The 24,320-nt window shown below is 43.8% G+C and overlaps 1 protein-coding gene across 2 annotated transcripts; it reads left to right on the forward strand.

The window, feature by feature from the left end:
- The first annotated feature begins 13,516 nt into the window (after positions 1-13,516).
- Positions 13,517-19,734, forward strand: LOC101031205 (EKC/KEOPS complex subunit TPRKB). 2 transcript variants are annotated; one of them, XM_003922602.4, is made up of 5 exons: positions 13,517-13,650; positions 16,581-16,743; positions 17,334-17,456; positions 18,882-19,058; positions 19,597-19,734. In XM_003922602.4, the coding sequence occupies exons 1-5, from the start codon at positions 13,517-13,519 to the stop codon at positions 19,681-19,683; spliced, it is 684 nt and encodes a 227-aa protein (XP_003922651.2). In that variant the 3' UTR covers positions 19,684-19,734. The 2 variants fall into 2 exon arrangements, with proteins under 2 accessions (XP_003922651.2, XP_010331756.1); XM_010333454.3 differs by having other exon boundaries at positions 13,586-13,650; positions 16,584-16,743.
- Positions 19,735-24,320: the final 4,586 nt, after the last annotated feature.

Genomic DNA, 24,320 nt, shown 5'->3' on the forward strand with positions numbered 1-24,320 from the left:
TTAACACACTTGTTCTGTGTCTGGCTAAGAGGACCAGCAAATCCTTGTTTAAAAAGGGGTTTAGGCCAGGCACGGTGGCTTACACCTGTAATCCCAGCACTTTGGGAGGCTGAGAGCACGAGCTCAGGAGTTCGAGACTAGCCTGGCCAATAGGGTGAAACCCCATCTCTACTAAAAATAAAAAAATTACCTGGGTGTGGTGGTGCATGTCTAAAATCCCAGCTACTCAGGAGGATGAGGCAGGGGAATGGCTTGAACCTGGGAGGCAGAGTTTGTGGTGAGCCAAGATTGCCCAATGCACTTCAGCCTGGGCCACAGAACAAGACTCTGTCTCAAAAAAATAAATCAATAAATATTAAAAAACAATGAAAAAAATAAGGTCTTTAGTGGTCTGTTTAGGTTTTAAAATTCTTACATTATTCATAAACACATGAGTTGTTTACAATCCACACAGCTCCACCGAGATTATCATGAAAAAGGCGGGTCCTCCTCCTTACTCATGATTATCATCTCCCACAGGCAGCCACTTTAAGTATTTCTGCATTATTTATTGACATTTGCCTCCATATTTAAATAATGTGCTTATATTGCCACTTCGTTTTCTATTTGTGTTATCATCTGTTGATTTCCTCCTATGTAGATAAGAATTTAGCTCTTTCATAACATCTACCCACCCCACACCACAGTTGTGTTTCAACCTTTGGTTAATTCAGTGCTCTCAGTTCATGTTCTTTACTAAATATTCATCATAGCCACAGTGTACCATGACTGTTTCTCAGACCACTTTTCCCCCATCATTTTTACCTCATTTGTTTGCCTCTTTTCCTATGAATTGATCATGAATTCATCCCCCAAATCTCTGATAGCATTATTTAACCATGTGTATACATCTAATTTTTTTTACTTAATCTTTCCTGGTTCCCCTGTTCCAGGTTGAGTGCTGTATTCATTTGCTAGGGCTGCCATAGTAAAGCACCACAGACTAGGTGGCTTAAATAAGAGAAATTAATTTTCTCACAGTTCTGGAGACATCCAAGATCAAGGTGTCCACAGGGTTGGTTTCTTCTGAGTCCTCTCTTCTTGTCTTATATAGACGACCATCTTCCTATGGCTTCTGGCTTCACATGGTCTTCCCTTTGTATCTCTCTGTATCCAAATTTCCTTACCTTAAAAGGATGCTAGTTAGAATGGGACATCAATTTAAAAGAAAAGAAAATGGACGCTAGTCATATTGTACTGGGGACCACTGTTATGACTTCATTTTTACCTATCTACCTCTTTAAAGGCCCTGTTTCCAGGTATAGTTACACACTGAGACACTGTGCTTAGAACTTTAACATGACTTTTGGAGTGACAGAACTCAGCCCAGAACAGGCACTTTGGTTATTCCGGTTTTTTGTTTTTTGTTTTTTTTTGAGACAAGGTCTCACTCTGTTTCCCAGGCTGGAGTGCAGTGGTGTGATCTTGGTTCATGCAGCCTCCTACTCCTGGGTTCAAGTGATCCTCCCACCTCAGCCTCCTGAGTGGAGGATTACAGGCAGGTACCACCATGCCCAGCTAATTTTTGTATTTTTAGTAGAGAGTGGGTTTCACCACGTTGGCGAGGCCGATCTCAAACCCCTGACCTCAAGTGATCCGCCTGCCTCAGCCTCCCAAAGTGCTGGGATTACAGGTGTGAGCCACCGAACCTTGGCTATTCTCTAGACCTCGGGCATAGCTACTGTTCTGGGGTTTCTCTTTACCTTCACCCCGGTCATTTCTTACATTCCTCTCCTGTCTTCTGGATCCCATAGATGCTGTTTTTTGGTTTACTTCCCTGTTAGGTGGCATATATCCTTCAGCTTCCCAGGGAAGGTCATGGGGATATAAACTTTTCAAGACCTTTGCCTAAGTGAAATGGGTTTATTTGACTTTTTCACTGATTGGATAGTTTGATTATAGAATTTTAGGTAAGCAGTTTTAAATGCATTTATTCACTATTGTTCTAGATTTCATTCTTGCTGCTGAAATCCTGTGCTATCCTGACTTCAGAGCTTTTATTTGTGACCTGTAATTTTCCTCTCTGGCAGCTTTAGTATCTTTATCTTTTTTGAGACAGAATCTCACTCTTGCCCAGGCTGGAGTGTAGTGGCATGATCTCGGCTCACCGCAACCTGTCTCCCAGGCTCAAGCGATTCTCCTGCCTCAGCCTCCCAAGTAGCTGGTACTAGAAGCACACACCACCGTATCTGACTAATTTTTGTATTTTTGGTAGAGATGGGGTTTCACCATGTTGTCCAGGTTGGTCTCAAACTCCTGACCTCAAGTATCAGTCTGCCTTTGCCTCCCGAAGTGTTGGGATCACAGGCATGAGTCACCATGCCCAGCCAATGTGGGTGCTTTTTAATTCATAATGGTAAATACTTAGTGAGCTTTTTCAATCTGGCAAGTTACGTGCTTAGTTCTGGGATATTTCAATTTTATCACATTTTTCTTGGCAGTGGGGGGAGTTTTAATAGTTTAATGTGGGATTTTCTGAAATATAAGTTTATTTTTTTCTCTTCTTTTCTACTTTTAACCTTTTGTCTTTTTTTAAAAATTGGGAAGATTTTCTCAGCTTTATTTTCTACCTTTCTGTTGGCTATCTAAATTTTCTGCTATATATTTTTATCTGCCCTATGATTTCAGTTTCCAAGAGGTAGCTCTTTTTTTCTGGAAAAAAATGCTATAAGAAAAATGAATTCATTATCTTCCTCTAATATCAATTATTTTAAAATTTCCCTGAATCAACATTTTTCTTTTTTCCCCTTCTCCTGTGTGTTTATACCTCTGTCTCTGCTCTTAGATGTGTTCTTGAAATCTGTCCACACTTAACACTGAGGTACTAAAAGTTGATGACAGATGCTCTAGTCTTGTCATAGTGGAGTTGTAATATGGTGGTTAGTCAGCTTTGTTTACTTTCCTCCTGCTACACATTTTTTATTTTTTTCCATTCTGACGGTTACCATCACTGAAAGTTTAATTTTTGTCTACCACAAACACTTCTACTATGGAAGGGAGGCGCTTTCCAATATCCTGTCTGAACCTCCTTTCTGATGTAATACTAGCAACTGCCCTAGAATTACATTGTGAAAACAAGCTGATTTGTATTTTTTCCTCTAGGAAATCTTGAAGAGCTTCCGGTCTTTTAGAACCCATTTTCAGCTCCTTGTCAAGGCTTTCTGTGATCTGACTCCAAGCTGACTTTACAAAGCCCTGTACTGTATTCCACTCCGTATCTCAGGATGCCAGCCATTTCCTGAGTACACTGTATTATTTGCGCTATGGCACCGTGTCCTTTGTTTTTCGGGTTGTTCTCTTGGCTGTAATTTCTCTCCTGTGGTCTCTGAGAGACCATTATTAAGCCCATCTCCTCAGTAAAGCCTTCTCTCCCACCCTACATTATCACAAACACCCTGCCCTTCCAGATGGATGATTCTTCTCTCAGCAAAGTACCTTGTGTCATTATTTAGCATTTGTTTCATTTATATCTCATCCTTTATGAAACACCAATTCTGGAGCACTGTCTCAGATTCCATCAATCCCATCAATCCCTCGAGCTTCTGCTGGCAGGTGAGGTGATGATCCAGAAGTATGGAGGAGTCAGCTCCCTCTGGAGGGCCTTGATCAGTGAAATGCAGAGGACAGGAGGGAGCCTGGTAGGCAAACGCCCCTCCTGTCTCCCCACTGTGGACTCCTCTCAGCCATGGTTTTGCCTTGCATGTCCTCCAGAGAAGACGCACAGGTTGTTTGGAAAATGTGGTTGGCTAAGTAAATGCACTTGCCAAACAACACATGTGTCTTTGGGCTCACTGTGAAGGCTGTGGCGAGATAATGCATCACATCGCATTGCTATGCATCGTTCCTTCCTTCACTTACCTTTTTCCTCACCCCCACCTCTCTGTTCTCACGTATCCCATACAAAATACCAGTGCTTTAATCCTTGCCTTGGGCTCTGCTTTCTAGGGGACCTAGGCTAAGACACCCAGATATTTGTTTAAAAATCTGGCAGTCATAAGCTTTTAATTGTTCAGCCATGTGTATGACAGCTGGAAGAACCAGATCTCCAAATGGTTTGACACGGAAGTCCTACAAATACTTACACCTTTTAAGAATATAGAAATGTCAGTTACATCCAACATAACAGTTGATCAATAATTACAAGTTTCGTTTTGGAGGTTATTTTCAGAAGACATGGGAATCGTGTTTGGAGTCTGGGTATTTTACCTGACCCATTTGTTCAGATAACACTTTGAAGATTAGATTCATTTTAACGCATGGTAATCATTATGCATATTTATGCAATTCTACATATTGCAGAAGAGGATAAAGATTATATCCTTTTGAAAGCTCTAATTTAAAACCTTGTCAAATTAGATCTTTTCAACTAATTTTATGATACATAACCCTTACAAGCCATAAGGAATCATTTTTATCTCTGAGATGACTTTTAAAAATAGTCAAATTCGCCTCTTTTAGTGTACAGTTCTACAAGTTTTGACAAATGCCTAGTTTTTCATTTGTTTTTGTTTTTGAGATGAAATCTCACTCTGTTGCCCAGGCTGGAGTGCAGTAGCATGACCTTGGCTCACTGCAACCTCCACTTCCCGGGTTCAAGCAATTCTTTTGCCTCAGCCTCCCAAGTAGCTGAGACTACAGGCGTGCACCACCAGGCCTGGGTAATTTTTGTGTTTTTAGTAGAGACAGGGTTTGACCATATTGGCCAGGCTAGTCTCGATCTTCTGACTTCGCGATCTGCCCACCTCAGTCTCCCAAAGTGGGAAATACAGGTGTGAGCCACCACACCCAGCCGACAAATGCATAGTTTTATAACCATCACCACCACCACCACGATCAAAATATACAACACTTTCAGCACCCCCTAAAATTCCCTCATGGCATTTTGTAGCAATCCATTCCCACCAACCCCAGACTTTGGCAAATGCTGGCCTATTTTCTCTCCCTGTAGTTTTGCCTTTTCTAGAATGTTGTATAGTGGAATAATAGAGTATGCAGCCTTTCGAGTGTGGCTTCTTTCATTTAGCATAATGCTTTTGAGATTCATCCATGTCACTGAGTAGATCAACAGTTCATTCCCTTTTGTTGCTGAGTATGCTGTGGATATACCACAATTTGTTTTCCATCTACCAACTGAAGGATATTTGGTTTATTTACCAATATTAGAATTTTGAACAAAACTGCCATAAACATTAGCACAGAGTTTTTTTAGTAAATTGTTTTTATTTCCCTTGTGCTGAGATTGCTGTTGTGGGGTAACTGCATATTTAATTTTATAAGGCACTGCAAAACTCTTACAAAATGTCTGTACTACATATACAAGTTTCAAAAAAATGAAATCTGTTATTCTTGATCAATTGTTATGTTAGATGTAACTGACATTTTTATATTCTTAAAAGGTATAAGTATTTGTAGGACTTCAATGTCAAATCAGTGGGAGGTCATTACTTCCAGCTGTCATACACATGGCTGAACAATTAAAAACTTATGACTAGGCCAGGTGCAGTGGCTCATGCCTGTAATCCCAGCACTTTGGGAGATCAAGGCGGGCAGATCACTTGAGGTTCAGAGTTCGAGACCAGCCTGACCAATATGGTGAAACCCCATCTTTAAAAAAAAAAAAAAAGAATAAAAGAATAAAAAAAACAAAGCTTATGACTGCCAGATTTTTAAATATGCATCCTCATGAATAACGTATGAGAGCCCCAGTTGCTCACATTCTTACCGGGACTTAGGGTTGTCAGTTTTTTTTTAATTTTAGCTGTTCCAATACAAAGATGTAGTGTCTTGTGTTAGAGAGATAATTGATATGCAATATGATGTATATTTTTACAAGTATACAATTAGGTTCATTTGACATACACACATCCATGAAGCCATTGCCATAATTAAGGTAGAACACATCTATTACTCCAGTTTCCCCACGCTCCTTTGTAATACTCCCTTTCCACCCCAGGACCCCTATTCAAGCAATCACTGATCTGCTGTCACCATAGTTTTACATGAATGGAATCATATATAGTATGCACTCTGTTTATGTCCAGCTTGTTTTATTTGGCATAATTATTTTGAGATTCATCCATGTTGCTGTATATAGCAATAACTGACTTATTTTTATTGCTGACATGCAGTCATTGTATGGGTATGTGACAATTTGTTTATCCATTCACTTGAATATCTGGGTTGTTTCCAGCTTTTAGTAGTTAGAAACAAGCTGCTATGAACTGAGACAACTATTTTTTTTTTTTTTTTTTGGAGACAGAGTCTCACTCTGTCGCCCAGCCTGGAGTGCAGTGGCATGATTCTGCCTCACTGCAATCTCTGCCTCCCAGGTTCAAGTGATTCTCCTGCCTCAGCCTCCCAAGTAGCCAGGATTACAGGCATACACCACCATACCCAGCTAATTTTATATTTTTAGTAAAGATGGGATTTCACCATGTTAGCCAAGCTGATCTCGAACTCTCAACCCGAGGTGATCGACCTGCCTCAGCCTCCCAACGTACTGGGATTACAGCCGTTTAAGACACCACACCCAGCCAAAACAACTATTTATTTTTATTCCATGGGACTCTGTTTGATATGAGACAATGATGTTTATGTCTGTTTTTAAATCAACTTTATTGAGGCATAATTTGTAGTCTATAAAATATACTCTTCTAGGCTGGGCGCAGTGGCTCATGCCTGTAATCCCAGCACTTGGAGAGGCTGAGATGGGTAGATCACAAGGTCGGGACTTCAAGACCAGCCTGGCCAACATGATAAAACCCCGTCTCTACTAAGAATACAAAAAATTAGCTAGGCGTGGTGGTGCACTTATAATTCCAGCTACTCAGGAGGCTGAAGCAGGAGAATTGCTTGAACCTGGGAGGTGGAGGTTACAGTGAGCCATGATCACACCACTGTACTCCAGCCTGGGTGATAGAGCAAGACTCCGTTTCAAAAAGATAAATATATATACTCTTCTAAAGTATATATAATTTGATGAATTGCAACAACTTCATACTTCCTTGTAACTGATACCACATCAAGATATAGTAACACTGGCTTCACCCTAGAGGTTCCCTTTGTGTCCTTTCTGGTTACTGTCTCCCACTCTCCTATCCCAAGCAACCACTGATTAGCTTTCAGTCATGCCATAATAAATCTGTAATCCCTAGCATTTTGTAGAAGTGAAATCATATGCTAATTCATTTTATGTATTTATTTCTTAATTTTGAGTAAGAGTCTTGCTCTGTCACCGAGGATGGAGTGCAGTGGCACAATCTCAGTTCACTGCAACCTCCTAGGTTGAAGTTATTCTTCTGCCTCAGCCTCCCAAGAAGCTGGGATTACAGGTCCCCGCCACCATACATGGCTAATTTTTGTATTTTTTGGTAAAGATGGGGTTTCACCATGTTGGCCAGGCTGGTCTCAAACTCCTGACCTCAGGTGATCTGTCAGCCTTGGCATCCCAAAGTGCTGGGATTACAGGCATGAGCCACCACGCCTGGCCTAGGAATTAATTTAAGCTTCTCATTTTGCAAAGCATATTTTAAAGACTCATCCATGTTGCAAATATTGTTGGAAGTATCTGCAGTTCATTCCTGTTCATTACTGAGTGTATCTCACTGCATGAATTTACCACAATGTGTTTATCAATGTATTGCTGGGCACTGGTTATTTCCAGTTTGGCGCTTTATGAGTAAAGCTGATATGAACATTTAACAACAAGCTACAGAACAGTTCTCTGGGTGACCTTGGACTCACCCAGTTCTTCCTTCTTTCTCACTTGTGTTCTCAAAAAGAACTGCAGAATGTGCTGGAAATGCAACATCCTGCGATAAAGAGGGACTGACAAGAACAGCTCAGGCTTTCGCTGTTCCTGTCCCTCTCTGAGAAACAAGACGTCCTTTAACACTTTTGCCCAGCATGTCACGTGGCCCCCCAGGGTGTTAAATCCAGTGCAGGCTGCCTCCCAGTGTCCCTCAGCTGTGGTGCAAGTGGGGCATGTGCCCCACCTGTGAGAGTGCATCCACCCTGGGCAGCTTTCTTGAGCCTCGAGAGATTAGCTCATGATAAATTCCAGGCTTCTGTTGTGTCTCACTGCCAATTTGTAAGTCATAAACCCTCTTCATGTAACTTGTGTGTGGGCGTTCCATCTCACAGGACTCAGGCAAGTTGGTAACCAGTGCACGATGAGCCTGGTGCACAAAACTGGCACAGTGAACAGGGTTCAGTCTGATAGAACCATGTTTTCCTGGTCAAAGGAGAGGGTGATGTCAACCTGCAGGGGGCAGAGGCTGCACTTGCAGCTGGACATTTTATGGGAAAGAGGGGTGATATGTGGGACATTAGGTCACATGCAAACACACCCTGTGGCTGTGACTGAGCTGGCTGAATGGGTAGAAGCAGAGAGAAAGTAAGGTGGAGCCAGAATGCCACACAGGATCCCTTGGTTGTTGGGCACTTATGTGATTGCTCATTTCCAGGGCTGGGGATTGAGGACTCAAACATGCCCTAAGGTACTTAAGAGAAAGTAGAGGTATCAGATGGTCCCTGAAGGATCTGAGAGGAACCCACATGCAGAATGTGGCCTGTCACAGAAATGGAGACTCAGGTCTAAAGGACCATAGTCTTAGACATGGAGAAAGGCCAAGAAAGTCGCATGCAGCCTGGTTGATGAATATATCTGATAAAGGGAGACTGCAAACCCAAATGTCCTGGGCTGAATGGCACAGTGAGGAATGGGGCCAAGGTCTCTGATCCCCACCAGAGGCCAAGGGCTCTACATTCCTATCAAGATAAAATAGGGCCAGGTGCATTGGCTCATACCTATAACCCTAGTACTTTGTGGGACCAAAGCAGGAGGATACCTTGAGCCCAGGAGTTAAGAGACCAGGCAAAGCAACGAAGTGAGACCTAGCCTCTACAATAAATTTAAAACTTAGCCAGGTGTGGTGGTGGGCTTCTGCAGTCCCAGCTGTGTGGGAAGCTGAGGCTGGAGGATTGTCTGAACGTGGGAGGTTGAGGCTGCACTTCACCCTAGGCAACGGAGAGAGACCCTGTCTCAAAAAAAAAAAAAAAAAAAAAAAAAAAAGATATAATGTGGAAATACGGAAATTCTGCCTTCTTTGGAGTTCTTGGATACTGAAGGCCACATGACAGTATTTCCAGGTTCCTTTTAGGGGAAAAATTAAGCTGGTGACACCAGGAAGCTTGCAGATGAACTCGGGGACCCATAGTGCTTATCTGCTTGTGGGTGAGGTCCTTTGGGCCATTTTAGGTGTCAGTGACCATGGTTCCCGGCACTGAGTGCTTTATGAGCATTGACATTTTAGTTGCTTGTGGCACAGAACATCACTGTCACCAGAGGCGCTATGACCCCTAACAACTAAGGATTTGAGCCTTAAAAGCCCCTCCCACCTACCACCATATCATCCCACATTTTTACTGACTCATGAGCCATTGCCAACAGCATAGCCATCTAGTCAGGGGAATGGCAACAGTGGCTGGACTATTAAACGATCCCATGTGTGAGGACAGGGACTATGGCAACAACTTCCTGTTGGAAGGGACTCCATATGCCACTCATGTGGATGCTCTGACTACCACAGCTGCCCTTGAGAGGACTTCTGTCATGTTTTTGGATACCTCGTAGGATTTCACTCTGACCAAGGAAAATCCTCACTGCCCAAGCAACATGACAGTAGGCACAGTATCATGCAATACAATGGGTTTTCCATGTACTGTCATCCACAGGAGAAACTGAATGATGGAACAGCCAACTCACAAAGCAACGGAATAAAGGACATCAGGACAGCCTGCTAGTGGGGTGGTACCTTGATCTGTCTAGGGCAGCGTGGATACTAGGCACTGTACTCCAAGGGAAACAGCACTGCACACATCTTGAAAAACACTGAGCTTGGTGTGGACGGAGGTGGACCAGGTAACTGCCTGATTTGGCTGCATCTGTTAAATTCCAATCTCAGTGTTCCCAATCATCCTTTTTTCTTTTTCCATTTAGAGTGCACATCCTGTAGATGGCTTGTAATTCAGGCTGCCAGAACACCCCAAACAGGGCCCCCTGACTCTAATCTAGAGGGGATACTTCCACCAGGTGACTCTCTTCTGTGAAATCCACGGGGATAAAGGACAGGACCAAGGAGTACCAGGGTGTTAGGATTAGTGGCACCAGGAACACCCGATTCTTCCATACAGGTGGGTAACTTTATCAACATGTCGGGATTGTCCAGGACAAACCTCCTTTCCCTGACTGGATGACTAAAGCCAAAATGCCTGGGTCATGCAACAAGGGGAATGGGTAGTCTCGGGACTTCAGCAGTCAGACTCGGACACTACACTCAGTCCAACCTCTATCTGATAGGTAGGGAATACCTGAGGATGCAGGAAGTCTAAAGGGTGGGGCACTAATCTGTCACTCTGCTTTTTCCACAAGGATGTGAGAGTAGAGGCCTGGAAGCATAATGCCTTCATTAGGCTCTCCCAAGCTGTGGCCACCAAAACAAAGTGCTGGATCTGTCATCCCAGACCCCATTCTGTCACAGACTACAGCAACCTTCTCGTCCTGTCAGTAGTAAACTCTACCAGTATTATAGTGGCGCAGTGAATATTAACAGAACCTGAGCCCTGGCTTACCTGAACCCTGGCTTACTGGGTCAGGATCTAGCCCCTGCCACATGGGAGGGAGGGAGACTTAATTGGCTGAAGGTGGCAAAACATCATGACAACTAACAACCTCAGTGGGCTGGTAGTTTTGACCCATTATATTCCTTTACTTGGATGAGAAGCATCCCAGTGTTGACAGTGGAAACAACAATTGGACTACTGTTAGCTTTCCATGTAGGGACTTCATGAACAATATTGAATGGGGGAAACCAAGTTCATATGACTAATTTGAGACTTTGCTGGCAAAGGCTAATGCCTTCGTGCCAATGAATGGGTTACTGAACAATAAAACGGGAGAAGGGGTGCTATGTGCACCTGAGGGCTACATTTTTCTCTGTGAGCAGTCTAGGGTGACCCAAATATGGTGTGGTCAGTGTTATACTTGAAAAGCTGATGAACGGTGGGATATTGCACGCTGGGCATGCTGGGGTGTCCCTAGATATTACCCTTGGAAATGAGTCACACCAGTGGGCCAGCAGCCTAAAGTCATACCTCAGGCTTACTAGACACCTGCCAGGAGGTGTAAGTGACCCTTGGGTTATGTTCTTTTTGAGATTTTTGGTACCACACATAGGAGTCAGTGCCTGGGAAAAACTGATAAGAAATCTGTTCCTGAACATGGCAGATACTGCTTCCTCTATTGCCACTTCCTTGGCAGCTCAGCAGACATCCCTCAACTCCTTTGAGATTTTTTTTCTTTCTTCTTTTTTGAGACAGGATTTTATGCTGTTACCCATACTAGAGGGCAGTAGCATGATTATAGCTCAAACTCCTGGGCTTAAATGATCTTCCACCTTGGCCTCCTAAGTAGCTCTGACTACAGGTGCACACCATCACACTAGGCTATTTAAAAAAATATTTAGGAGATGAGGGGTCTCACTATTTTGCCCAGGCTGGTCTTGAACTCCTGGCATCAAGCGATCACTCTATTTCAGCTTCCCAAAGCACTGGGATAACAAGCATGAACCATCACACCTGGCCAAGAGGATTGTATTAAACAAAATAGTTACTCTATTTACCAATAGGTACTTCCATTTACTAAACTGAGACAAGTGTGTTCGATTGCCAACAGCTGCTAGCTACTGTACCTAGCGAACAACTTACATATTATAGAAAATTAGGGGAGATCTGGGAGGAGGCCCACTTGCTGCAAATACTGGGCCCCCCTTAGGGACCCTTTCTGGACCTCGTTAGCAGCTTCTGGATCACTATATCCGGGACTAGGTTGCTGCTCCAGGCCGACCTGATCAGCTGTTTGTTAAGCAGTCCTCCTGGGCCTAGTAAAATGCATTCTGGCTATGGCTTAATAATGCACTGACATTGTGTCTGTCAAGGTGTTACGCCGATCTGATAAGACAAATCTTTGCCTCCAGATACTAAGAGGTTGGTGGGCATATGAAATGGACTAGCTTTGCTAGGGGGGATAATCTGAATTAAGGGCACAGACCGCAGGACAGTTCTCCAGGTGGCCTTGGATCAACTTAGTTCTTTCTCCTTTCTCATTTATGGTTCTCTAGGATAACCGTGGAATGTGCTGGGAATATAGCAGCCTGTGATAAAGAGAGACTGACCAGAACAGCCTCTCGTCTCTCCTAGAAATAGAATGTCCTTCATGTTTTTGTTTGTTTTGAGACACAGTTTCGCTCTCGTTGCCCAGGCTAGGGTGCAATGGCGCAATCTCGGCTCACTGAAACTTCTGCCTCCCAGGTTCAAGCGATTCTCCTGTCTCAGCCTCCTAACTGGAATTACAGGCAGGTGCCACCACGCCCAGCTAATTCTGTATTTTTAGTAGAGATGGGGGGTTTCTTCATGTTGGTCAGGCTGGTCTTGAACTCCTGACATCAGGTGAGCTGCCCACCTTGGCTTCCCAAAGTGCTGGGATTCAAGCGAGAGCCACTGCGCCTGGCTGAATGTCCTTCATGTTTTAACCCAGTGTGTCATGCCTCCCCATCTCCTCTCTCACTCCCCCAATTAGACTGTTCTTACATTGCTATTAAAAAATACCTGAGACTGGGTAATTTATATAGAAAAGAGGTTAAATTGGCTCACGTTTCTGCAGGCTGTTCAGGAAGCATAGTGTCAGCATCTGTTTGGCTTCTGCGGAGGCCTCAGGGAGCTTTTTCTATTGGCAGGAGAAGGGAGAACAGGCACATCATATGGTGAGAACTGGAGCAAGAGACAGTGTGGGTTGGGGGGTGCCACACACTTCTAAAGAACCAGATCACCCTAGAACTCACACTATTGCAAGGACACCAAGCCATGAGAAATCCACCTACAGGACTCAAATACCTTCCAGCAGGTCCCACCTCCAACAATGGGGACCACAATTCAACATGAGATTTGGCAGGGTCATATATTCAAACTGTATCCATCCACTCCTGCACCCCCAAATCTCATGTCCTTCTCACATTGCAAAACATAAATCATGTCTTCCCAATCATCTCCCAAAGTTTTAACTTGTTCCAGCATCAATCTCAAAAGTCCAAAGTGTCATAGGAGATAAGGCCCTGAAAAAGAACTACGAAACCTGAAGCAGCAAAATGCATGTAGAACTCATCTTAGTCAGTACTTTTCCTTGTACAGGAAGAAACCGAGGACGCCCAGCGCACCGCCCAACACAGGTTAAAACAGAGCAGAGACTCGAAACCTGACCTCAGCTTCCGGTCCCAGCCCACAGAGTCTTCAATTTCCTTCGTCGTAAGCGACGTACAGCTCCTACTCTCTTTCGCGTTCATAGACCTGACTCAGGCTGGAGAGGCGAAGACTGGGCGGGACGAGGGGCGGAAGCACCCCTCCTACCGGGACCCGGAAAAACATGGCAACCCCGAGCCGGCCTATCCGGAAACCGGCTCGAGGAAGACTGGGAGATGGGGATTGGCCATCGCTTCCGGAAGTTGTGAGTTTTGTTTCCGAGCCGGAGATCTTCCGAGACGCACGGGGGACCGGATGGTGAGTTTTCCTCGTGCACTAACGGGCCGGCTCGGGAGGGGAGGGTCCCGGCAGTTTTAATAGCGTCCTTGGGACAATGGCTGCGGTTTCTTCAGCTGGTGTTTATCAAGCGCCAAGGAGGCGAGCCTCCAGGAATGCAGTACGAGAATGATAGAGTCAGTCTGTCCCCTCAAGAAATATCAGTGAGGAGACATACAGCGGATAGGCGCACGATTCTTCAACGTTGTGATTGAGACCAAAAGGGAGCTAATCCTCAGACTAAAAAGAGCGCTAGTCCCGGGGTTCTGGGCGCTGCAGCAAACGGACTCCAAATGGAGTTGAAGGGAGGGAGGAGTGCGTCAGGCGGAGCTGAAGTGAGAGCGGGAACTACCTGTCGGATAGGGCAAAATCGGGGAGAAAACTTGGTGACTTGAGCTTAGAGAAGGCCATTGCGGCGGTAGCAGAAGAGGGAGGCAGGGACTAGATGTTACCGTATGGATCACCGTGACACAAAGTAGGCGCTTTATCACAAGAGAAGCAGAACGACTAGATCTGATGCACATTTTGAAAGGATCACTATAACTGCGGGGGAAGACTGGATTATAGGAGGGCAGGAATTGTGAGAAACAATTAGGAGGAAACAGGAGGCTACCACTGTAGATGAGCGGTGGTGACCTAGCGTACGTATGGGAGAGAAGTGGACGAATCAAAAGCACATTCAGGAGGTGAAAATTCAGGACTTTACAGATTTGATAAATCCTATAAATTTATGAATTTATAGGATTTGAGTGACAGGTTAGGTACCCAACGATGATTCCAAGTTTCTGGCCTGAGTGAATGAATGACACTAAACCAGAACAAACTATTTTAAGGTTTTCTAAGAGTTCTTCCCCCCGGTGTTAAAACCACAATTTTTTCCTTCTGTTTATGTGTACTCATGTTTTGTATGCTCACTGTAGAAAATTCAGAGCATACTTGCCGGGCGCGGTGGCTCACGCCTGTAATCCCAGCACTTTGGGAGGCTGAGGCGGGTGGATCTCGAGGTCAAAAGATCGAGGCCATCCTGGTCAACATGGTGAAACCCCGTCTCTACTAAAAATACAAAAAAATTAGCTGGGCATGGCGGCTCGTGCCTGTAATCCCAGCTACTCAGGAGGCTGAGGCAGGAGAATTGCTTGAACCCAGGAGGCGCAGGTTGCAGTGAGCCGAGATCGCGCCATTGCACTCCAGCCTAGGTAAGAAGAGCGAAACTAAACTCCGTCTCAAAAAAAAAAAAAAAAGAAAAGAAAAGAAAAAAAGAAAATTCAGAGCATACATAATAAAATACTTTCCTATGTATAAAGAATAAAAATTACCTCATAATCTCACTACCCAAGATGGTCATATTTTAGTGTTTCCTTCATGGGTTTTTTTTTTTTTTTAAAGCGTGCATCTTTTTATATAATAGGTATCCTAATGATTATATCTTTCTGTACCCATTTTTTTTCCCTTTAGCATGACTAAAGATTGAACCGTGTGCAAGGATATTGTTCACAAATATTTTTTTTTCCTGTTTGTAACAAAAATAAAGTTAAATGTAATTCTAAGTGAGAGATAACTTCTCGGTGTGTTTTCTTTTTAATATTTGTTTAAAAGCTTTCTAAAAAGTCCACGATTTGGCCACAATTTGTGTTGGTTTTCATTCAGATGTTTTTACTTGACGTTATTGCCATTTTTACACACCATTAAGATCACGGTTTTTTGTTTTGTTTTGTTGTTTTTTTTGAGACGGAGTTTTGCTCTTGTTACCCAGGCTGGAGTGCAGTGGCGTGATCTCGGCTCACCACCACCTCTGCCTCCTGGGTTCAAGCAATTCTCCTGCCTCAGCCTCCCGAGTAGCTGGGACTACAGGCGTATGCCACCATGCCCAGCTGACTTTTGTATTTTTAGTAGAGACGGGGTTTCACCATGTTGACCAGGATGGTCTCGATCTCTTGACCTCGTGATCCACCCGCCTCGGCCTCCCAAAGTGCTGGTATTACAGGTGTGAGCCACCGCACCCGGCAAGATCAGGTTTTAATAGTTGTTAAATCACAACTAATCCCATCATTAGCTAGATGTTTCCAGCTTTTTACTGTTAAAATAATGAGAGGAACATCTTATAATTCTTAGATTGCTAATGAATTCCATCAGAAAGAGTTCTAGAAATATAATCTGCCAGGTAAAAGGATAAAAATGAGTCTATCAAATTGCCACCCCAAAATATCTTAAGAAATTGACTGAATTGTTTTAAAGAAATTTTTTCAATACATAGTTTTTCCATTCAAAGATACGGTCATGTCTTTCTAGTTATTCACATTGTCTTTTATGTTTATGTCTTTATAGATAATAACATTTCCTTGTTAAGCTTATGTCCAAGAAAGGAGCAGGATTGATTTTATTATTTAATAATCGTACCCTCTCTGCTTAATTTCCATGTGTGGAATGAAAATCTTTGGGTCAAGTATGATACTTTATTCTTTAAAATTATTTTCTTCCTTAATATTTACATGTAGGCCTTGCTAAAATATAAATAAAATGATGAGATCAGAAGTTAAAAAGACTAAGATAGAGTAAGGCTTCATTAATACCGTAAGTAACCTTTGGTTTAAAAAATTCCTGACATTCTGCTCCAACTTCTCTACTGGGAAAGCAGCCTATCAACTATGCATCTGAGCCTGCCTCATCTGAACAAACAGCAAACAGCTGGGCCCCTTGCCCTTCCAGGAATGGCAGCAGAACTAGAAACAGCTCAGCAGGGTTAGGAAGACAATATCTCATGAAGATGCCCAGTAGGCTTTTGCAATGGACTTTTCTAGTTTGACACTTTAAATCATGTTACTGTCAAAGTTATTGAATATTTCTTAAGAAATGAATTCTAATCTTAACTTTTAAACAAAAGAAATCTCTTGGTCTTTTCATTTTGTGTGCAGTAGAATCCTGCTTATCTGTGAAATGCAGTTAACACATCAGCTAGACCTATTTCCTGAATGCAGGGTGACCCTTCTGTTATTTAAAGATGTCAAAAATGCAGGAGACTTGAGAAGAAAAGCCATGGAAGGCACCATCGATGGATCACTGATAAATCCTACAGTGGTAAATATAAATTTTAAGAATGGGTTGACCAGGTGCAGTGGCTCACACCTATAATCCCAGCACTTTGGGAGGCCAAGGTGGGTGGATCACCTGAGGTCAGGAGTTCAAGACCAGCCTGGCCAACATAGTGAAACCCTGTCTCAACTAAAAATATTAAAAAATTAGCTGAGCGTGGTGGCGGGTGCCTGTAATCCCAGCTTCTTTGGGAGGCTGAGGCAGGAGAATCACTTGAACCTGGAGGCAGAGGTTGCAGTGAGCTTCAATTGCACCATTGCACTCCAGTCAGGGTGACAAGAGCGAAACTCTCTCTCAAAATAAAATAAAATAAAACAAGCCATACAGGGCATTTAAGTATAATTTTTGTGATGTTATAGGGTAGCCTAAAATTCTGTCACCTTTTGGGGAAAAAATTTTTTGTCCAAGTCAGATGAAGCCAGCCTTGACAATAACAGTGAATAGAGGCAGAAGTGCTGGGTCCTGCCCTAGGAAACAGAAATGGTTGTGATCTGGCTCTAACATGGGAAATGCTTTTGTTTCCAGGCAGTACAGATTCTCCATGTGTAATTAATTCTTTTTGCTCTGTTTGATAGATTGTTGATCCATTTCAGATACTTGTGGCAGCAAACAAAGCAGTTCACCTCTACAAACTGGGAAAAATGAAGACAAGAACTCTATCTACTGAAATTATTTACAACCTTTCCCCAAATAACAATGTAATGTGGACTTTCCTATTTCTGTTGGCCTTGTCATAATAACATACATGTTCCCCAGTGTGGGGTTGGAGGCGAAATTCCTGCAAGCCAGTGGTTAGTAATAAACCAGAATAATAGTGAAGAGAGCTCTGGACAGAGAGTTGAGGTTTAACCCTGCCTCTTACTAAGACAGTTTACATATGAGTCAACAAAAATTTAGCTAAGTTAAGTGAGGTGAATATTATCTGTTCTTACCATATAGGGTCAGGAAGACCCCTCAAGTATTTTTGCTTAAGAAACTGACAGAAATTTAATGATAAAACATTAGGCATGGATATTTTGTGTGCTGGCACGCACATCTTTTTCTCTTCCCATAAACTTGAGTGTGGGATCCATGTCCTTTTCATATACCAGGAACTGGCTGGTACCTACAGCAGTCTTTAACACATCCTCATTCACACACCCAGTACCTAAGAAGAGTTTGTGGTTTGAAATACTTAGTCATGCTTTTTCAATGCAGGTTATGGAACTAAAGACATCCCACATGTAGCACATGAAAAAACAACTGAAATTTTGCTGATGAGGTTTGAGTATTACTGCTGCTATTAATAACCAGGTACTAATGTCATCTAGAGAAAAGTCAGGAAACCTGTGGCATAGGTTAAAATACAGATGATTGAAAAGTTGATAAAATGTAGTTATCTCAGCCTGGTAATAGAGTTGCCCAGTACCTGAAATAAGATTTACTAATTACTGTTTCCTTAAGATCACTGGACATAATTCAGGAAACTCTTGAATTCGGTAAATATCTATTGAACTTTTCCCTGTTCCATTTATAGTTCTAGGGGCAGAAGAAGTAAATATGTAAACAACACAGACATAAACAAGACAAGTTAAAAATTCCCTAAGATAAATGATATAATGGGAAGTGAATTCAAATCTAGGGGTACAGCAATGAAGCCATTCATTTCAGAGGGAGGAGGGTGTAGTGGGGAGTGGCATCGGAACTGTGGAGCTTGAAGCACGTGTTCAGCAGCGAAGTCATGGGGAGATGGGACATGCGAGCAGAGGACCAAGCTTGGCCACAGGCAGAAAAGGCATGAAATGTGACTGGACCCCCCAGGAAGGCCAGACTGGCCCGAAGGCAGAAGCGCCTGGCTGGAGGACTACTGGGCACCAGTGGGAGGTGGTGGTTTCATGCAGTGCCAAGAAGGCTGGGCTTGATTCCATAGGAACAAGGTGTACCTTTAAGCAGGGAGTGCTTTCGAGGAAGTACCAATGGATGTTGGAAAGGAATCATTGGAAGTGAAAACCTAGGCAGTGAGAACTGTTAGGTCATGAGAAGTAAGAGCCTGACCAAGGAAGAAGGCAGATGAGGAAATGTTTCAGACATAGGAAACAATGGTTAATTGCTTTGTTTTTTGTTTTTTCATTTTTTTCTCTTAGATTTCAGAGGCTTTGAAAAAATTTGGTATCTCAGCAAATGACACTTCAATTCTAATTGTTTACATTGAAGAGGGAGAAAAACAAATAAATCAAGAATACCTGATATCTCAAGTAGAAGGTCATCAGGTTTCTCTGGAAAATCTTCCTGAAATAACAAATACTACAGAAGTCAAAAAGGTTTGCCATGTTTTTATAAGGAGTGTGATAGATGAGCAGTAATGCTGATGCTGTTTGCCTATTGATCACTAGGGCTCATTTTTTTTTTTTTTGAACTTTTGAGAAAGTTAATTTTTTTAATTACTTAAAAAATAATTATAATACAAAGAACTGGGAGGTGCGGGCTTATGTAACATATAATTACAAACTCAGCTGACATAAGCATTCTCCACATTAAGAAAGTGAATTCCTTTAAATATCAAACTTACATATTATATTTAAAATGTAAAATTTAGTATGAAGTTAATATTTAGATACATGCTTTTAAAATGGATAGAAATTTGGTTTTTATGTTTTTGGGAGTTGCCTCCATAGCAGCAGTTTAAAAGGAATACAAGTAATAAATTGCCATCTACTTCGAATATTTTAATCACATTTGTTGTTATTGCATGAACTCAATAATTGAATGAGGAATAATTTCATTACACAAGTTTATATAATGACAATTAGTAGTTAATGACTTTATCAGCAAGTCATAATGTATCTTTCATTTTTACAGATATATAAACTCTCTTCACAAGAAGAAAGTATTGGGACATTATTGGATGGTATCATTTGTAGAATGTCAACAAAAGATGTTTTGTGAAATGTCAAAAATATTAACAAATTCTCAGCATTAAAGAAAACATTGATATTCCTTTCCTGATTATAAAACTAATATATGTTCATTATAGAAGTTTAAATCACAGAATGGTATAAAAAAGAAAAACACTTCTAGTGCTACCTCATATTATTTTAAAAGATAACCAGTTACTATTGTTTGTTATTATCTTCTACGGTTGTCTCTATTCAAATGTATTTTATTTTTATATAATTGGAATAAAAATTCCAAACACTTACGGAATGCCTACAGTATACTAGGTTATTGCCTTAGTGATTTTTTTTTTGTAGAGATGAGGTCTCACTATGTGGCCCAGACTGGTCTCAAACTCCTGGACTCCAGTGATGCTTCTGCTGCACCTCCCAAAGCACTAGATTACAGGCATGAGCCACCAAGCCCAGTGGTTATTGTTTTTAAGTTTTTTGCCTTGGTGATGTTATATCCATCAGTTCGCCCCACTCTCCTTACTTGCCATGGATACTCCAGCTCACCCCTTACAAGCCTCTGGATCCTGGTTCTAAGTGTTTTTCACTTGTAGGAACTCATTTAATTCTCACAGCAACCATATGAGGTAGATACTATTACCCTAATTTTACACACAAGGCCCAGGGCAGCTCCTGTGCAGAGGCCTGGCAGATGCCTCCGGCTGCAAGTGATCACTCACAGGGACACCTCGGCAGAGGTCCCACCCTTCTTCCTGGCAGAGGCCCCCGCGGAAGTGCGGGTGTTCCTCATGGGAAGAAGAAAGATCTTGACAGGGAGACTTGGTGCAGGTGGAGCCTGGGCAAGGGGGCAGCCAGGGCCACAGCAGGACCCGTGCCCCTGCTCCCCAGGAACCCCCACCAACCTTACCCTTACTGCCATTGCCCCTTGGCCTCTACACGGCAAAGAGCCTGTGTGTGGGAGGGGGAGTCAGAACGTAACCCCAAGAAGTCAGACTCCAGCTGCTGAGGCAGATCCGTGGCCCCAGCCGGGAGCCATGGCTTCCTGAGCACTCCCACCACATCCCTGACCCTGTCCGGTTATTATGGGAGTGCTCCATCTTCTTTCTCCATGTTCACATTCACCTTGACCAACACCTGCCCCTCTGAAAAGATCCTCATTTCCCAGTCTCCCTTTTTTGGGGTGCACTGAGCAAGCAGGGATAGGCCTCTTGGGGTCCCCTGTAGTGGAAGCAGGTACAAGGTGGGATGGGGAGAGTCTAACTGCCACTTGCACTCACCCAGGAGTGTCAGCAATGAAAGAGAATGAATTCCTTTTTCCAGGCAGTATAGAGTCCCAGGAAGACTCTCAAGTTCTGCTGCTGATGGTACCTGAAGGGTGTGGAAGGCCTAAGCATGGGTTCTAAATTCCTTCCCAGCTTCCTGACCCTCTTAAGTCTGTCCACTGGCAGTAGGGAAATAGAATTACAATCTATCCCAGCAAGCCTCTGCAGAGGTAGAAGAGGAAGAAAACACTTTCATCACCGAAGAGGCATTAACCCAGAGTGAGATGGACGTCACAGGCAATGATCCGCTAAGGCGCTGCAAAGACAGAAATCTCATCACTAAACTAGCCAGTGGGTCCAACCCACTGCACACTGCACACGTTCTCAAGAAAAGCCATGCTTAGTCGGGACTGCACAGCACCTTTGGTCACAGCCATTTCATTGGAGATTCAACCTCAATTTACCTGACCACCTGTGTTTGCTAATTACCTTGTTACAAAGGAAAATAAACTCTTATGTCAGGAGGTAGATTTACCACTCAGAGTGGATGGTAGGCTCCCACCGAGGCTGGCAGATAGGGCCCTGGCTGCCCTGATGATGGCAGTTCAAAGACTGGGCTCCCAGGTCCTTCAGGAACACAGTCCTGGGTTGCAAAGCTGAGAAGAGGCTTATTTCACTGTCAAAAAGCTTTGCATGCCCCTCAAAGGAGAGAGGAAGGATTTACAATAAGTTTTCCAAAGAAAACGGTCTAAGAACAGGGAGAATTAAGCCTCTTTGTTGTCTTTTTAAATTTTTTTAAATTGTCCTAACACTGTTTCTGAGAGCAGTGTTCTGTGACTCCTCAGTTGTGCCACCAGTTCTTCCAAGCCCAACACAGGGTCCTTGGAGTGAAAATTTGTTTTCTTCCTTGTGCTAAAAAAAAAAACAAAAAACAAACAAACAAACAAAACCACCCAGCTTGCTTAGTATTTTTATAAATCTGCATATTCCCTTCAAGAAACCCTTAGCTCTGAGGAAGTGAGGTGAGCTGTGGTTAAGGCAGCTCCCCAGGCTGGGCTGCTGCTCTCCCCCTGCCCCTCACATAGGCTTCCCTGGGCACCCCCAACCCATGTCACAGAGCAAGACCTGACTATGAAAGCTTCACCTGCAGGCCAGACACACGCATCTTGGGGTTTGCACTTCCGGCATTATCTGCAGCAAGTGCTCAGTTGCAGGCCGGCTTCCCGGGAGGCTCCAGGACCCATCCCTTCATTTAGGAATTGAAAACGAACAGGAACTGAGGACTTTTGAACTGGAAGACATTTCAGAAGTGATCAAATTTAATAGTTTCCAACCTTTTGGGATCACAGACACCTTTGGAGATCTGATGTAGAAAGTGAGTCCACAAATCTGCACGCCACTGCGAGTTTAAGGAGCCCCTGACGTGCCCATGCAGCCCTTCACGGTTAGCTGAGTAAAGCTGCAGCTGAGCCCTGTCTCCTGAGGCAGAGGTCTGGGCTTTTAGTGGGAAAAACAGCACCCACGTCACAGCAGGCAGCAGTAGCTCACTGGCTACGCCAAGTCTGATTAAGAAACTCTGGTGAATGTTTTGTTTTGTTGTTTTGTTTTGAGACAGAGTCTCACTCTGTTTCCGAGGCTAGAGTGCAGTGGTGCTAACTTGGCTAACTGCATCCTCTGCCTCCTGGGTTTAAATGAGTCTCCTGCCTGTTTCCCAAGTAGCTGGGACTACAGGTGCATCTCACCACACCCAGCGAATTTTTATATTTTTAGTAGAGATGGAGTTTCACTCCATTGGCCAGGCTGATCTCAAACTCCTGACCCCTGGTGATCCACCTGCTGGGATTATAGGCGTGAGCAACCACACCCAACTCTGGTGAGCATTTTTGAGAGGCTGCATTTTAGACCTTTGTTTCAGGTTTTCCATGTGGCTGATCAGTTCTATGTTCAAGGCTGGCTGCCAAGAGTGGACTGGAATTGCTGGGGCTACACATCAGCACTGCAGAGAGGCAGACGAACTGCAACAATAGTCTCTTCCCATGAATACAACAAAGTCTTAGTGACAGGAGCCTCTGTCCCTGACCACAAAGCATCCTGTCCTCCCCTCTGTGGGCTTCTGAAAGGAAGAGAAAGGGCCAAGGCCAAACCCGCACTTGCACCTGGGGAAAGAATCTCAGCAGTATCCAGGTGGCCCACAGCTCCCTTATCCGATGAACCATGGAGTTCAGGGTTCAGGAAAATCCGGCCACGCACCCTGCACCGTGCTGTGAGACTGTCTAAAGCAGGCGTTCCCAGACTTTTTACACAGGGGGCCAGTTCACTGTCCCTCAGACCGTTGCAGGGCCGCCACATACTGTGCTCCTCTCACTGACCACCAATGAAAGAGGTGCCGCTTCCTGAAGTACGGCGGAGGGGGGGGGTGTGGGGGCGTGGGGGGGTGGGGGTGTGGGGGGGTGTGGGGGCGTGGGGGGTGGTGCCGGATAAATGGCCTCAGGGGGCCGCATGAGGCCTGCGGGCCATAGTTTGGGGACGCCTGGTCTAAAGTCCTGCAATCCTGAGACCCCAGCCAATGGAACAGACCCCCTCTTAGTCATGGGGACCCCAGGGAAACCTGAAAAAATGAATTCCTGGCCATGATGGAAGAGAAGCCTTATGAGAGCCTGTACTTTTGGAGTATAGGGCCCGAAACTGACCAGCAAGAATGTTAAAACAGGTATCGTTAGATTATTCAGAGCAGACTCTGTGACAATCAGGTACAGATTATGAACAACATGAGAAGCCATGCAAAGCAAAAATTAACATACACCCTAGAAACCATGGAGTCTCTTTCAGTGGGTTTTAAATTGACCCAGGATACTGTGGCTGACTTACCTCCCTGACTCTGGGACAGCATCACGTAGCAGAGGCAGACCCTCTCTCTCTGAAATGAAGCATTCATTTGTACTGACTATGTCTTTCGACAAAGCTGAACTCTTTTAACCAACTGCCAATCCGAAAATCTTCGAATCCACCTGTGACCTATAATGACCTCCCCCCACCCCACTTCAAGATCCCACCTTGTTAGGCTGAATCAATGTACATCTTCCATGGGTTGATTTATGATGTTACTCCAGTTCCTGTCCCCTCAAATGTGTAAAATGACTGTCCGGGCAAACTTTTTCAAGACCCCTTAAGACTTCCCCAGGCCATGGCCACTCATTGGCTGAGAAGAAACCTCTTACAGATAATTTAAGAGTTTGGTGCTTTTGTTAACAAGCCCGGCCACCTTTGCTCAACTTGGGAATTCCCAAACCGGCTACAGGCCCTGCCTTCTCCTCCCAACCAGCACACTGTCTCACCATCAGCTCCACCTGTGCTCACCTGGGTGGGCCTCTGTCGGCTGCTGATCTGCACCTGTTTCCCTCCCCTCCTGACTGCA

This window comes from Saimiri boliviensis, chromosome 1, assembly GCF_048565385.1.
Source record: "Saimiri boliviensis isolate mSaiBol1 chromosome 1, mSaiBol1.pri, whole genome shotgun sequence".
NCBI lineage: Eukaryota > Metazoa > Chordata > Mammalia > Primates > Cebidae > Saimiri > Saimiri boliviensis.

Coding starts and splice junctions, on each gene's coding strand:
- LOC101031205 (XM_003922602.4), top strand. CDS start 13,517: ATGGCAACCCCGAGCCGGCCTATCCGGAAACCGGCTCGAGGAAGACTG. Junction 16,744..17,333: donor CACTGATAAATCCTACAGTG/GTAAATATAAAT, acceptor TCTGTTTGATAG/ATTGTTGATCCATTTCAGAT. Junction 17,457..18,881: donor ACCTTTCCCCAAATAACAAT/GTAATGTGGACT, acceptor TTTTTCTCTTAG/ATTTCAGAGGCTTTGAAAAA.